The 17,554-nt window shown below is 34.0% G+C and overlaps 1 protein-coding gene across 1 annotated transcript in view; it reads left to right on the top strand.

The window, feature by feature from the left end:
- The window catches only part of LOC148956128 (adenylosuccinate lyase-like), a 62,018-nt gene that overhangs the window by 44,126 nt on the left and 338 nt on the right, over positions 1 to 17,554 (top strand). The window contains exons 7-8 of the mRNA XM_089094080.1: positions 976 to 1,156; positions 9,787 to 9,963. Coding sequence (XP_088950206.1) covers positions 976 to 1,156; positions 9,787 to 9,963 — 358 coding nt within the window. The remainder of the gene's footprint in view (positions 1 to 975; positions 1,157 to 9,786; positions 9,964 to 17,554) is intronic.

The following is a 17,554-nucleotide window of genomic DNA, read 5'->3' on the forward strand; positions in this document are numbered from 1 at the left end:
AATTTGGCTATTGTGTTTCTGGCTCTAATAAAGTGTATTTGTGTTTGAAAAAACTTATGAATTGAAGTATGAACACTGAAAGAATTAAATAAAGAAATTAAATATAGAATATAGAAATATAGAAATTAGATATAGAGAGATAGAAATGAATAAAGCACAACGCAAATCTGTGCTATTTTGGGTCACTAAATTATGCGACCTTTCTATGTGCATCTTACGGATATTTTTTTTCTCTTTACAATCTATTGAATTTAGCTTTTTCTGTCGTATTTATCCAGAAGAGCAATCGAAGAATAAAATGTCGATAAAAAGTTTGAATTTTTTTGGCATTAGTGACAAAGTAGCTGATCAGTGGAAGAATAATTTTTTTGGAAGAATTGAAAATGATTTTTTGTTAAGGGTGGATAATTTCCAACGGGGTGTTCTAAACGACAGATGCTACCGGGTTACAGAAGTTCAAACCTAGAGTATTACCCTTGTTAAACTGTTATAATGTTGAATAAGGTATTTTTTTGTGCCACATCTACCTTAATTTGAAAATTTTGATTTGGAACATATTAAGCTCATTGAATTTATCGATGAACTTGAGAATACTGAGTTTTAAGCGTTTCCTAGCATTTCCATATTCATATACATTTCTCATAATTTAATTACCTTGTTCAAAATTTTGTTCGTTAGGATGATTGTTATATCCACAAATGTAGTGGAATCAATAAGATGCCGTTTCATCAAATCGGTTTAAATTTACACTTCTATGTTATTAATTTAGTTGGTATTCTCGAACACCATACTGCCTTTTCATGACGTATAAATAACAGTTCAATAGGGAAGTTCCATTTATTTGACAGTGAAACAGAAAAAAAAATATTACATCAAATATATTACAAAATATTAAATATTTCAAAAAAAAAAATTAACAGTTATTAAACTGTTATCTATTAATCCAATAAGTACTTAATTGAAATTTTCGTTTAGGCGGATAACACTTTCTGAGGCATTTTTAACTGCAGATGCTGCTCTTCGAATATTACAAAATATTAGTGAAGGTATTGTTGTCTATCCAAAGATTATTGAATCCAGAATAGCTCAAGAACTACCCTTCCTTGTTACGGAGAACATAATTATGGTAATGGTGGAGGCTGGTGGAAACAGACAAGTAAGTATAGGCAGTTATGTAATGCGAGTATAGTAGTTTAGCGAGTATAGTAGTGTTAGTGAGCATTGGTGTCAGTATAGTAGTTAGTATAATTTAAACATAGTATTGAATATTATTAGTTTATTTTGTTGGTGTGAGTTTACAATTAAGTATTGGCCGTTATGACGTGAACATCATATTGTCATTTCTTGAAGGAAATCCCAGATAATGATCCTTGAAAGTTCCAAGCCAATTGTAAAAAAATTGGTTCTTCGTTGGGCCGTCATTCTGAGGGGAATCTGTGCCCCTAAAGCGAAATTTTTCTTGTAAACTAAGATCTGCTTCTCCATTGACATGTGGTTTTAAGGTCTATTCAGACAGAAAGTTTATTGGTCTGAAATAGAGTTCCTAACTCTGGAAACAGTCCCCTTTCACAGATAACACTTTTTTTGTGTGACTTTCAGTTATAATCTTCTATCCAATCGGAAAATATCTTTTGGCCCCAGTTTTGTGATCCAATGTCTCCAACTTATTGTCTTCGTACTGTATTTCTTTATGTAATATTATTTATTTAAGTTATTCATGTTTTTCTTTAGTTTTTACCACTTTGTATAGTGAAATTAAATTCGTTGAATTTTTTTATTCATCTCATGTTCCGGTTGGTTTTGGGATGAACCCAAACGGCTTAATTCATCTCTGTGTACACATTAGTTTCAAGAAGCTTCGAAATTAATAACGATGACAACTATTGTTTATATGGAAAAAAATAAAACAAGTAAAAAAGTATAGATCTTAGTAGCGAAAAATCGGATTTTTGACGGTGGTGTTTAGAAACTTTAATCTCATACGATTGAAACTAATATTATGCTGACTGTCGCTAATCAGCTGATATTGGCTGATAACAGTTGTCATCAACGGCCTTCTGTGCTATCGTCCACTACGGGGCTTCCAATAGGGTATCTAAACTATATAAGTTTCATTAGTCAAAGCCGTTTGTGAATGAATGAAATGAAATTGTATGAAATAGTTTCTTACTAATTGAATTTTAGATGAAAACAATGGGTATAAAACTCGCACCTTGGATTGTTGCGGTAATTTAAAAACGATGTGAAATTATTCTCCGAAACTAAAATTAATAGCAATGAATATACTTAATTGGTGGATTAAATTCAAAATGCTACCACCTTCTAATGCCCATGCTTAAGTATTGAAATTAAGTGGCTAATTTTGGCTAGTATTGATTGGTAAGATTAATTTGATGATGATCAGTCATATTAAATGTCAATTGAAGATTCGCTTTTAAAGAGCTTTGAATATATTGTTAAAACTTAAATAACTTTAGTCATTTCAAAATTCTTGTAAATTATTGATTATTTACAAAAATTCTACTGGCGGGAGATGGTTCTGTATGGCCGAAAATTTATTGGAGTCGATTATGCTTATAGTTTGAATAGATCCAGGCTTTAAATCTCATATTTAGATTTGGCCACATCTGTATCTATCTCATATTAGTATCTTAAATTGTCAGAATTATATAGTATATCTTGTAGTAGACCAGTGTCTTATATAACCATCTTATATTTAAAGTAGCCACCTGGCTATTCCATGCAGCAGCTGCCATCTGGCTGCTCGAAGTTCTAGCAGCCATTTGGCTGCTATTAGCTGTCTCCATACGCAGTACTGTGTGCTTAAACATTCAAATTAGTTTGTGAATCTGGCTGTAAATTGCAAGGAGTAATTTCTTACTAAAAAATTTTAACAGTCATTGATTTCAGATTGAAATTTTAGCATATGCTTGTAACTAGGACGGTTGGTGTAGTTCAAAAGTTAACTGAGATCTATAGCCGAGTTTGATTTTTTGGAAAATCGAAAAGTGGTCTGATGTCTGGATTTTCAGATTCAGCATCGAAAACCAATTATCTATCGAACAAAAGTACCACGCATACACCCCAACTTTATAATCTTAAACGAAGCTATAAAGAAAGTCGATGAGCTTCGTCTCATTGGAATCCACATCTACACAGATCTCTCTTGGAACACTCACCTCGACCTCCTTCACAAGAAAACTGGGGATAACCCTTCGATGCAAAAAGCTTCTATCCCTCAGTGGGTGATCTATAGATCAGCCCACTTTACAGGAGTTGCGTCAGACCCATTGCCGAATATGGATGCCCGCTGTATGCTGGTGCTCCGAACACGTTTCTGGCATCACTCCAAAAGATAAAAAATGGGGTCGTTCCCAATGACTCTCTCCGGTCTGTTAGTGAGAGGTCTGATGTAGCGTCGATGGTTGTTTTATGCAAGTACTTGAATTCGACTCCTTCTCTAGAGCCTTCACGTATTGTGCCCCAAATTGTACAATCAACAAGACAGACACGAAGGTACACAGTTCGGTCCAATTATCTTGAGGCTGGCAAGCCAAGAACATAGTTCTTGAATATCAGCTTCATCCGACGTTGCACTTCGATTTGGAATGATTTTCCTGAAGTAATCCCTACAAGTTTCTCTGTTGACTCTTTCAAAAGAAGGCTCAATAGTGATCTAAAAACTAAGAGCAGTAAATCATACCTGGCGCCTTAATTATACCTGGCGCCGCGGATGTAGGAATAATAAGAAAAAAGAGGTGTTGCTGTGAAAAATCATTCGAGAGCACCCCCGGAACAAAATATTAAGCTTTAACTGCCTCTGCGACAACAAATTTAATTGTGGTAAATGGCAATACCATTACGGTGGAAATAAATCACCTCAGAAATGGAAAGAGCTATACAATAAAATTTTGGATCAGTGAGTGTACAGCGACTTTACTTTGCCGTCTTAAATTTACCCCATCGACTCAAACAGAAGTATGCTATCATCTAGTGATTTTGTATATATCGAATCATTTGATTGAACTTCGAATTAATTTATGCGTTAATCTGTCGTAATAATTTTCAAGGAGTAATTTCCGTGAAATTTTGGACTAAAATATTTGGTATAAACTCGTACCTAGATTAGCTGCGGTAGTTCTAAAGTTAACAGAAATGTTTAATCCAACACCCGCAGGTAACTCACACTGAAAAGATTACCAACTTTGATCAACCCAATTGAAGCAAGAAAAACAACAAAAAGAAAGGCTGTCATTGTGGCATTTCTGCCACAATGACGTCATTTGTGACAATTCTGCTGCTGAAACTTGCACCAGACACTTAATTCATTAGTCTCAGGATATTACCTGGACTTTTTCTTTGAGAAGGATCTAAACTTGCTCAAGAAACAGGGAAATTATCCATTTCAACGCTATATTAGATACTAATCGGTCATTTTTAATATCAACTAATTGAGTTATTTCTAGTACAAACATTTGTCTAAGAACTTTGAAATTATTGGACGTTTTAATGACTTCAATCAGCCTTGAGTTTAGTTGATGCCTGGCATTAAATTTTATCTTAAAAAAAAACACACACACACACAAAAAAAAACATCATGAGGCCTTTTTATCTAACATATTTGGTCTCGGAATGTGAATTTGAAGGGCAAAATTTTGCAAATTATACATTGTAATCTAAAATTTGGGAAAGTCTTCTCCTAGCCTATATTTGGATTAAAAATTAAGACTGTGTGGAGAGGACGGCAGATTCACCCTTGTTGTAGAAAGATTGTAAGCCTGTGGATAGATAATAGTAAAGAGCCATATTAAAATGAAAATAAATTACAATTAACCTCAATTGAGTCCCTTCACCTTTGTTTTTCTCACTCTCTACGCTATATTTTAAATTCCGCTTACCGATTGCTTTTTAAAACAACTAAACTAAAAGATTATTGTTTAAAGTGAATAACCCAAAATGTGCACAATCCTACTCGAAAGATTGTGATATAAAAATTAGATTTTAGTGCAAAAAGTTAGTGGAAAGAGAAAATTCAGTGGCGTTAATTCACAAAAACTTAGGGATCGAGACAAAATGTATTTTTCAAAATCTAGCGGGGGGGGGGGGGGGTCAAACCTGTCATTTTTTTCAAATTTTCAATTAAGACACCAAAAATGGGCGTTTTTTATGAAAATCCCCCCTCCCTCTAAAAAAGGTGCTTTTCATACCTAGGGGAGGGGCAAACATATAGGGGGAGGTCACATGCCCGCCTCCCTCAAATGACACCCCTGATAAAGGTGAGTGTGTGACAGTTCCATTTATTTAGGGTAATTTATGTTAATTTTAAATTTTTAATAAAATTTTTTACTTTCAGGTTTACTTTCATTTAAAAACACAAGTTTTTCTAATTACAATTTTTCAGAATCCTAATCCATCAACATTATTATCGTAGAGTGCTGATCTTTTATTTCCTCATTCGGTTCATTTAATATTTCATTTCATTCATTTTTTTTCCTCATTTCATTTAATTTTCCTCACTAATTAATCTACCGAAGAATGACAAATTTAATTTGTTGAAAAACCTAAATTTAACAACTGTGCCGTCATGCCCGGGTCATATTGTAGTTACGCATTTCAATAATATTACGCACGACTAAGTATCAGTAATATCTTCAGTTAAACATTTTTCAGGATTCAAGCATAAAATTTGTGATTGATCAATCCGATTCAATAATTACAGCATAATTTTTTAAACTAACTTGGAACTTTTTCTATGTGTAACTTGAATCCGGCGGTGTGGGTGTCAACGATAATTTAACTCAACCCGTTCACCTTAGCTCTCGTTTAACGTGCAACTCTCATCCAAGTCAACTCTATTGAACTCAACCCTTCAACTCAAATTCATGCAACTCCATCCTCGTTTGTGCGTGTAATTTTTTGGCGAGCAAAGAAATGATACTTGGAACAATTAGGTAATATATGCGGATTAGTTTTAACGAGAGAAAAAAGGCATATCTGCACATATGTTTAAATAAGAAAAAAGGCTAAGACTTAATGATAATATGTAATAGTAGTTTTAATGTAATTGTATTATCTGTTTTTTATTGAAATGTTCTATACATTTTGGAAGTTTTTTTTCTCTTCCACATCAATTACTTTAGAGACTGATTTCTTGGTCTTATAATTTAAGTGAGAAGCGGCAAAGAATTGTCCAGTCAGTAACTACACAAAAAAGATTATAGACTGTGTTGAAGTTAAACATGTTGTTTTATACTGTGAGATTAAACATGTGTGAGAACCTAGACGTAAATAACAGCGAGTACTACACTGCCTTTCCATCATACAAACAATGAAGAGGATAGAAGAGGATATCAATGAAAAGGAAGAGTATAGAAGAGATTTTACTGATGGTTTTAAGGATGGGGATTGAGTGACATAGGATTTGAGTTTAACGGGGGTTAAATTATATGGGGGCTAAGATATACGAGGGTAGAGATGAATGTGTTTAAGTTTTATGGAAACCGAATCTAGCAAGTGACACAAAGATATAACATGAGTAGGCAATAGTTAGGAGCAAATCAGTCTCGATAAAAGCTCTTAAAACCGACTTTAATGCTACTTCAGTTTCCACTTCTCTAGTACAAGTGCGACGTCAGAATAAGAAAAGAAACAACATAAAGACAAACAAACACACATACATAAATCATAAATCTTGGCATTTTATATCTACATGCATACCTATAGTGGGGATCGGGCATAAAAAGGAAACAATATTTAAACATGGTGCTCGTGTTTACAACCTTGCTAAAGAGAACAACATAGCTGAACTGACTATGCCGACTACCTAAACTGACTATAGGATGATGCTGACTATCAGCACCATCCTATAAGATACCCAAAGAAAGGAAATGTGGTTAGAAACAGGAGGTGTTTAGTGGCTATTTTAGCAAAGCAAACATTCATAAATATTGAAAGAGGTAGACCAATTGTTGATAATTCTGATTAATCATATACAACCATGGAAATACTGTTTTAATCCTGCTTTAAATTGGGTCTTGACCTGAGATACTGTTTTACTTTGTCCTGAACCCCCCCCCCCTCCACCAATTCAAGACTGGGTACTGCAGGATTACACCTTATGAAATGCTTCCTGCCGTCGAATCAATCGTGTCGTTTTGAAGGGATTATGAAGTCTCAAGGGTGTTTACCAATGAGGAGGAACTCTCCCTATGTCAAAAATGGTGTTCAGCATCACCTCTGAAATAAAATCTCAGAATTTCGTAATTCATTTATGGGGAGAGAGGAACGCATTTTTAGGAACTTTTTATTCTAATTTTCAGTAGTTTTCTTCCTTTTCCCATCTGGTTCCACTTTTATTCTATTAAAGTATTAAGGATAGCAAAATGAAAACACTTTTTTGTTCCTTGGAACCACCTTATATCTATTCATACCTGAATACCGCGTTCTCCTAAGTTTTTCTTTTGGATATTTCAAAATTATGAATTTTTTAGGGTAGTCTCATATTTTTGCCACTGTGGCCACCTTGAACCGTGAAAATAAATGAAAAAGACAAATAATTTAAATTTGGCAACGCTGTTTGTCCCTAAAAAATTCAAATATTAACAATCTATTGATTTCCAAAGGCAACTAAAAACTTATGTGCTTTTAGCATAACTTACCATTCCGGCATTAGTTTTTACATACTGCAACTATTTAAAAAAAAAAAAATCTAAAAATGAGTGAATTTATGCTTATAAATATATGCTTTTACCGTGTATTGTGTCGACGTTTCTTTGCAGTCTTTATAATTGATTTTTTTTTCCATTAACATTAGGTTAAGACCCTGGTAGGGTTTTCTTCAAAAATACCGTAAAAATTCTTTTTAATTTAATAATATTTTATTTTTTTTTTTTGTTTTTTTTTTTTATTAGTATCTATTTTGTGAATAGATACTATTCATAGTATCAGGCTACTTCATCCCCCCTCCCTTATATTCTGCGAACACATTCTATATCTTAGAATGAGTGTCCTGGCCGAACCCAAAGAAAAAAAAAATAAAGGCTTAAGAGAAATAAAGGTGTTTTCTTCGGTAATAAAATAGCGTCCATTTAAAGTGGAACCCTACTTATTTATTCTCACTGCAAAAGTCTAACACCTACTGCGTTATTGGCGCTTTACTGAAAACGAATTGTATTATAAATATTTCCTTTTGTGCGTAATATTGAAAATAAACATTAAAATTTCGAACTGATGAGCTTTCAGCAATTAATATCATTATACATCAAATATTCAGTTTAATTTATTAGTTCTATCTAAAATTGTTCAAGACGAACATAGTTTCACTACAAACAAAAGTTTGGATACTGCCCCCTTCTTAACTGTAAAGACTTAAAGCCTTAATCATGTAAGCCTTACTCAGACCAAAACCAGACGAGATCAGACCGAGAACAGATCAGATAAGGTTTGTATTACACACTGGTGTGTATTTACTCGTGTGTATTTTTTCATATTCTATCTGACTTATCTTGCCTTATTTTAGCTTATCTTTATTTTCTCACAAGTTTCATTTTTTTAATTTCGTACCCGCTTCAACCAAAAACTGCACAGCTGCACATGAAGTCTATTTCATGAAAAATTGAATTCCTGATTTTTTCCTAAGCTTCTAAGATGCATATTGTGTGCAAGTTTCACTTTAAAAATTCTAACCATTGGATATCATCTTTACTCTCCTTAATACTTTGAACTGGTCCAGCTACTATCCACAATTTAAAAAACCTCTAGAAAGAAACAGAATTTAGACGTATATTCTTCTTCTATTTTTTTTTTTTTTTTTTTTTTTTTATGAGGAGCTAGGCTGTTTCCGTGAAATCCTGAGCGTGATTTTCCTAGTTTTTGGCTTTCTGTTTGTTTTTTTAAGTTTATATCTTACATCTTTTTATAATTTTGGTATTGGAAATTAATTTTATTTAATTGTTTTCATTTAACTGGTATGGTTTGTCCTTATGTCGTAGATAGGGTGCTCGAATGGGTTATAATGTGAGATTTATGGGGTTAAATATCTGGGGGGGTGGTATCTGGGTCTTGGTAGCCTTACGACCAGCAATCTTCTTTTAATTTTCCTTTTTAGTTTTAATTCTTATCTCTTGTAACATATCTGTCTTTTACCTATAATCTTAACAATGGGTTTCAGAGCAGAACGAACATTACAAGCGGCTTTTTAGGGAGCCAGGATGTTTCTACAAATTTCTGAGTATGATTTTTTTTTTTTTTTTTCTTTATGTGATTTTGTATCTTTTCTTTTCTTTTAAAATTATTTCTTAGTTTAAACTAGCGGAATTTGTAGTTTAAAATTAATACTTATTAACTAAAGGGTTTTCCTTTGGTCAAGCTTTATGTTTTGGGTGAATCGTTTGGTTTTTTTTTATGTTTATTTAAATTAGAAAGTGTTCTTTTTTAAATTAGAAAAAAAAACTTGAATTTTAAGAGGTTTTTTTTTGTATTTGAATTCAGCCTATTTACCTTCGAATTTTCTATTTAATAATTTTGTCTAAAATAATGCTCGGTATTGAGATATAAATAGAAAAGCGTGTGCAAAATGTGTTAAATTAGGGTTGAAAATATGTCAACAATTTAAAATTTTTGCAAATTTAGGAGCAAAAGATAAGAATATATCTTCTCTGCGATATTTGCAAAAAGAAGGAATTTTCTCCTTCGGGTCATCTACCTCTTTGTCTCCTCAATAGGTCGTGCAATGGATATGGAGCCTTCTAATATTGTCCATTAATTTCCGTCTCTTTCTTCTCAAAGGAATGCCATGAAAAGATACGAGTCCTTTCCCAAGAAGCTGGTAATCAAGTGAAAATGTTTGGCATGCAGAACAATTTAATGGCAAAAATTCGAGAGAATCCATATTTCGATCCCATTTATGAGCAGTTGGACCGTCTTGAGGATCCTAAGAGTTTTATTGGAAGGGCTCCGGAGCAAGTGAGTAACAAGTTTGACCTTTTTTTATTTGTATATGAAAATGATTTTTGAAAAAGGGGAAGTACCTAGTGATTTTAGGAAACTACTTCTACTACTAACAACTTACGGCAGCACCAAGCTGCTTGACGCCAACACAGCTGCGCACGCTCCTCCTCCATCCCAATCTATTCAAAGCCGCCCTCTTTACACCCTTCTAGGAAGTTACCATTTCCCTTAAATATTTCTTTATGACATCCTCCCAACCCAACCGCGGACGACCTGCTTTCTGTTTAGCCCTAACCGTTGGCCGAAAAAGACAGTCTTCAGCAATATGTCATCCTTCATCCACAGAACGTGTCTTAGCCATATCAACCTTTCTCTCATTTTAGCCCTAGAAAGCGGGATTGAAGCACACTTTGCGTGGAGCTTACTGTTTGAAATACGGTCATTCAGCCGGGTACCCAGAATAATCCGTAGGTAATTTCTCTGAAGAATGTCTAGCAAATCTTCATCCGCTTTTCGGAGAAAACATTAACTAAACCTTTTATAAGAAAGATGGTGAGAGTAAGTGTGGTAATTATACGAACATTAGCTTGATTTCTGCAGGAAATAAATTCCTAGCAGGATGATGATGCTTATGTGACTAAAAGCTGCTACAGATAGGTTTTTTTAAGAGAATATTAGTGAAGTTTTTTAAGAGAAGTTTTTTTAAGAGAATATTAGTGAAGTTTTTTAAGAGAAGTTTTTTTTAAGAGAATATTAGTGAAGTTTTTTAATATAAGTTTTTTTTAATAGAATATTAGTTTTGGATAAGGGAGAGGATGTGTCGACCAAATTTTCAATATTAGATAATAATTCAGAAGTGTTTAAATCATCAAACTCATTTGATCATCAGTTTTATAAAGTATGAACAGGCGTTTGATTGTGTCGAAAGAAAAGCTTTTGTGAAGGTCCTATCCTGATATGGTATACCAGACAAATCCGTCTTGTGATCTATTAACTGGTTTGGTGTTAAACTATGAGTTAAGTAAGGTTGTGTCCTATCCTCGATTATGAAGATTATTTTGATGGACATTGTCTAAACGAACACGGCAAAGGCTATAGGCGACTGTGGAATCAAATTGGAACTCCTGGACTTAGATTATGTAAATGATCTGAGTGTCCTAGATAAAAATGTTTGCAATTAATAGTGTAGATGTTTAGTATTATTGGCATTTATGGCGTATGCAGGGAATATATAAGAAGGTTTTTTCTTCATTGTTGAAAAAAGTTTAAAAGAAGGAAGGTAAGTCTGAAAGAAAGAAGGAAGGTAAGTCTGAAAGAAAGAAGGAAGGTAAGTCTGAAAGAAAGAAGGAAGGTAAGTTTGCGAACCATGAATAGAATATCAAAAATTACGCTAAAGGCATTGGTCAAATATGGCTCTGAAAGGGGGGCGGGGGTTCCGGAAGGTAGAAGAAGATTTGTTAAATTTCAGCCGAAGAAATTTCTAAGGACTGATTATGTACCCTTTTAACTGACCGGGTATCAAGCAACAAGCTATACGAAAAATGTGACTCAATCACACTTTTTAGAGTTGTAGTGAAAGAAAGGCTGAGATAACTAGGATGTTTCACGGATTGAAGGATGATTGTTCGATGTTACGGGTTGTGCTTTTCCACCCCATCCACCTGGGGCCAAACTAAACGCAGGTTGTCTCCAAAAGAGGTTGGGTCAAATGAAAAGCCTCCAAATGAGGTCACAAGGGAGGATTTAGAGGATATCGGAACTTCTATGAGGATTTAAAGAGGCAAGTTTGGAATAGACTTGGGTGGAGGAGGAGTTAGCGGTGCTACATTGGCCTCTGAGTGCTTGGTGCTGCAGTGAGGTGTTAGTAGAAGTAGTAGTGGTAGTAGAAATTTTAATTTGTCCTTAATGTCAATAGGAACTACTTTAATAGATAGAAGCTAATTGAAACAATAGTGCTGAGTGTAAACAAGGTATCTTAACAAATGTTCAGTTCTTGTCATGAGTAATTGGGTCATACAACACATGCGTTTTTGTCAGTTCTTGTCATACAACACATGCCTTTTTTTTCAGGTTCTTACTAATTATACTGATTCAAAGTCATACGACAAAATTTTTAAATAATTTATAAGAAATACGCCTCTCTCGCGTAATGAAATGCGCTATTGTGACGTAATTCTGCCGAAATTATACATGTGTGTTTGATCCATATTGCTCCCATTTTTATCCGTCATTTGAGAGCAGCTGTCTTGTCCTAGGAATCGCAAGAATTGTTGGAAAGGCTCCAGAACAGTTGAGTAATAGAATTTTTTTTCCTTTTTGAGAAATTGAGTTTGTTCGCAATATTTTTAGGGACTACGTTATTTAAGAGAAGTTGTGAGAAATATGATGTGCTGCTTAACGCAAAAGGGGTTCATCAATAAACACTTACCTCGGATGCTTTTGAGTCTGGAAGTTGAGTTTACTTATAATTTTAAAAGATCTAAAGCCAAACTGGCTTTCTAAAAACCATGAAAAAAACATCTTAACCTTAGACATCTAAAAAATCTTGAAAAAAAAACAGTTCTATCGCTAGCAGGAAACAGAATGAGAAGTAGAGTCAAACGAATATATTGCCTGTATAAGGTTTCATCAGCGTTGGTGAAAGAAAAGAATTTAATCTGTCCTAACATAAAAAGAAAGGAATATAATATAAATCTAAGGACTCTTAAAAACGAAATTTAAAATTGAAAGAGATTAAAAAGAAAAGAATCAAATCAATATATACAATTGAAATGTTCAAATATGTACATGTGAAAGCCAAGGATGTAAGAATCATTGAGCAATTCCTATCATAACGTATATATTTCTGGAATTTTTTTTTTCATGGTGATATACAAGGGAGGAATGGGTGGATATCATATTTAGTGATAAAAGTCTTATTGGGATTAAAAAGTTACAAATACAAATGAAAAACGACAAAAAAAATATATAAAAAAATTACAATGACAAAAAAAATACAAATGAATGTGCATTGTCAGTCTAATGTACATATACTGATATTTAGTAATCAAAATGTTAATATTATTTGATTTATTAAAGATATAAAAGTAAAAACATTTATATATTTTTTTCAGTAAATTGCAAATTATGTTCTGGCCTTGGGAAGGCATAGGAGTTTTGAGCCCAACTTATGTCAATTTCTGCCCTTTTTGAGTTCGACTCGGTTATTTATTGTAATTTCTGTTCGTTTTGGGTTTCATTTATTTATCATTGCTGATTTGCGGTAGTTTCACGCTTCGTAGATTATTTGATTTTATTTTTGCTCATTTTTTGTTTAATGGAGTTCTTTGGTTTTCTTTGAAAAGCTTATTTTGTGGAAAAAGTTCTTTTAATTAATTTCTGTTCGTTTTGTATTGACATAGTCTTTTCAGGGAAGAAGAAAATAATACTTCAAATCTTTTCGTTTTTTTAAGTCTTTATAGTTTGGTCTGCTAGTTGTATGCTGGAGAAAAATTTTCAGCAATTTTTAACAACATACACCCTTTTAAAAATGTGGACAAAAGTAGTAGTGTTTAATCTCGTTTCATACCTCCTCTTGTTAACCTGAAATGGAAAACATGATACCATTCGCAAAAAATCTGCTTACTTTCTTTGATAGGTTGGATACAATTACGCTATTCTGACTTAGTTAAATTTTAAGAGCAGAAGTAGCCCCGAAAGTTTGAACATAATACCCTCAGTCGTTCTTGAGATACTACTGAGATGCCTTATTGGGAACTAGCATTAACACAGTGCATTTTGATTTAATATTAAGGTAATATTTAGTTTTTAAACATAAAGGCAAATGGTAGAGTGGGCGTGGGAGGGGGATTAGTTACCTTCCAATCACTTTCAACTATTAAAAAGGGCATTGGCCATTTATATATTAAATCGAATGAACCCTTTTCGGAGTTCTTAAAACAAATCCTTCGATACAAAGTGCCCTGGTCTAAAAAAAAAAAAAAAAAAAAAAAAAAAAAAAAAATCATAAATCATACCCACATCGATCTTTACTATAAAAATTTCAAGCCTTCCAATCAATTTCGACTGTTAAAAAAGGCACAAGGCCTTTCGATTTCCAATTGAATGAGCCCTTTTTGAGTTTCTATAACAACGCTTTTTATAAACACCTTATATACCCCTAGGGCGTAAATTACAACCCTTACCCCAAGGGCTGAGAGGATAGTTGACATCTTCTAATACATAATTTCCAGAACTTTCAACTATGTTACACAAAATGGTTATCTGAAAATTTTGATTGGATGGCTTTGATAAAATGGTTAGTCACACACCAATGGCTTTCGATTATAAAAAAAGGCACTGACCTTTTCAATTTCCAATCAGATAAGCCCTTTTGAAGTTTCTACGACAACACTTTCAATAAAAACCTTATATGCCCCCAGGGCATAATTTACAACCCTTAACTTGAGGGCTGAGGGGCTGTCAGCCTCAAACACCTAATTTCCAGAACTTTCTACTACGTTGAACACAATGGCTATCTGAAAATTTTCATTGGATGTGTTTGGGGGAATGGTGCGCGTGAGAGGGTGGCTAGTTACCCTCCAATCACTTTTGACTATTAAAAAAGGCACTAGCCCTCTCAATTCCCAATTGAATGAGCCCCTTTTGAAGTTTTTATGACAACTATATCTATAAAGACCCTATATGCCCCCATGGCATAACTTACCAACTTTTCCCTTTGGGCTCCGGGGGGTTTGCAATCCTTAAATACATAATTTCTAGAACTTTCAACAACGTTGACAAAAATGGCTATCTCTAAGTTTTGATTGGATATATTTCGGGAAATGGTGGGTGTGAGAGAGGGGTTAATTACTTTCCACTCACTTTCAACTATTAAAAAGGGCAATTTCAATTTCCAAAATTTCAATGAGCCCTTTTTGAAGTTTCTACGACAAAGATTTCAATAAAAACTTAAACGTCCCCAGGACATAACTTATAACCCTTGCCCTGAAGACTGTGGGGGGAATGTCCTGCTCAAATGTATAATTTCCTGAACTTTAAACTGCGCGGAACAAAATGGCTATCTCAAAATTCTGATTGGCTGTTCTTGGGGAAATGGTGGGCGTGGAAAGGGTGTTAGTTGCCTTCCAATCACTTTCGACTTTTAAAAAAGGGCACTAGCCATTTCAATTTCTAATCGAACGAGCCCTTTTTGAAATTTCTACGACAACGCGTTCTATAAAAACCTTATATGCCCCCAGGGCATGACTTACAACCCTTCCCCTGAGGGCTGTTGGGGATTTGTCACCCTCAAAGACCTAATTTCCAGAACTTAAAACTACTTTGAATAGAATGGTTATATGTTGAACAAAAATTTGATTTGACGTGTTCGGAGAAAAGATGGGCGCGAGAAGGGTGATTGTATGACTATTAAACATTAAAAATGGCATTAGCCCTTGGAATTTTCAATCGAATGAGCCTTTTTTGAAGTTTCTACGACAACGCCTTCTATAAAAAACCTTATATGCCCCAGGGCATAGCTTACAACCCTTGCCCTGAAGGCTGTGGAGGAGTGTCCTCCTCAAAAACATAATTTCTATCTGGAAATCAACTACGCTGAACAAAATGGCTATCTCAAAATTTTGATTGGATGTGTTTGGGGAAATGGTGGGTGAATAAGGGGTGTTAGTTGCCTTCCAATCCCTTTCGAATATTGAAAAAGGCACAAGCCACTGCAGTTTCCCATTGAATGAGCTCTTTTCGAAGTTTCTACGAAAACTTCTTCGATAGGAAGTGTCTTGCTCTAAAGGAAAAAAATTAATAAATAATACATTGTGCCAACGTCGTTCTTATATGCCCTCAGGGCATAACTTAAAACCCCTGCCCTGAGGGTTGTGGGGGAGTGTCCTCCTCAAAAATATATTTTATACCTGGAAATCAAGTAGGCTGAAGAAAATGGCTATCTCAAAATTTTGATTGGATGTGTTTGGGGGAATGATGGGCTTGGGGGGAGGGGATTAGTTGCCCTCCAATCACTTTTGACTATTAAAAAGGGCACTAGCCACTCCAATTTCCAATCGAATTAGTAATTTTTGAAGTTTCTACGACAACTCCTTCGATAGGAGGTGCCCGGGTTTGGAAACAAAAAAAACACACACACAAAAAAAATACATTGTGCCAACATCGTTCTTTACTTAGGCAGCGCTATTGCGCTGCCTATGATAAATTTTTTTGGCAGTACTATATTTTCGTCAGTTTTGCCACTTTGGACCGTGAAAATAATAAGTAAAACTTATTAGTTAAATTTGACAACGCTTTTCATCCGTAAAAATTCAAACATTAATAATCCATTTATCTCATAAGACAACTTCACCTTTAAAGTGAAGTATCTTCTTAAGCTGCTTGGTGCCGCTTCTTTTTAGCTTATTTTTTGCTGACTGTTCACCCACCTTGCGTCTTCTTAGGTGTGGCGCCTGGTACTATCAAAACTGCACAACAGCAGATGGAAGTCTTTTTCAGTAAATGTTTAATTCCACATTTTTTCAAAAAGTATCTATATAGTTGTGTAAGTTTCCACTTAACAAGTTCAAAAAATCAGATAAAATTTTCACTGTCCTTGGTACTTTACGGTTGTAGATGCTCCATTAAATAATAGTCTCCTAATAGTCTTCAAATAATAATCTCCTTTATTTTTGCAGCCTACGTTCTGTTATTATATTTCAGTGATTATATTCTGTGATTATTCTGTGATTATATTATATGTTCACTGTCTTTGGTACTTTACGGTTGCAGATGCTCCAATAATTAATAGTCTCCTAATTGTCTCCAAATAATAGTCTCCTTGATTTTTGAAGCCTACGTTCTGTGATTATATTGTAGTTATTGTATTCTGTGATTATATCATATTTTCACTGTCCTTGGTACTTTACGGTTTCAGATGCTCCATTAGATAATAGTCTCCTAATAGTCTCCAAATAATAATCTCCTTGATTTTTGCAGCTTACGTTGTGTTATTATATTTCAGTGATTATATTCTGTGATTATTCTGTGATTATATTATATTGTCACTGTCTTTGGTACTTTACGGTTGCAGATGCTCCAATAATTAATAGTCTCCTAATTGTCTCCAAATAATAGTCTCTTTGATTTTTGCAGCCTACGTTCTGTGATTATATTGTAGTGATTGTATTCTGTGATTATATTATATTTTCACTGTCCTTGGTACTCTACGGTTTCGGATGCTCCATTAGATAATAGTCTCATAATAGTCTCCAAATAATAATCTCCTTGATTTTTGCAGCCTACGTTCTGTGATTATATTTAAGTGATTATATTCTGTGATTATATTATATTTGCACTGTCCTTGGTACTTTACGGTTGCAGATGCTCCAATAAATAATAGTCTCTAAATAATAGTCTCCTTGATTTTTGCAGCCTACGTTCTGTGATTATATTGTAGTGATTATATTCTGTGATTATATTATATTTGCACTGTCCTTGGTACTTTACGGTTGCAGATGCTCCAATAAATAATAGTCTCTAAATAATAGTCTCCTTGATTTTTGCAGCCTACGTTCTGTGATTATATTGTAGTGATTTTCGTCTCGAGTTCTGGTTTATTATTATC

This window comes from Artemia sp. Qi Xiang Cuo, chromosome 1, assembly GCF_049724085.1.
Source record: "Artemia sp. Qi Xiang Cuo chromosome 1, ASM4972408v1, whole genome shotgun sequence".
Lineage (NCBI taxonomy): Eukaryota > Metazoa > Arthropoda > Branchiopoda > Anostraca > Artemiidae > Artemia > Artemia sp. Qi Xiang Cuo.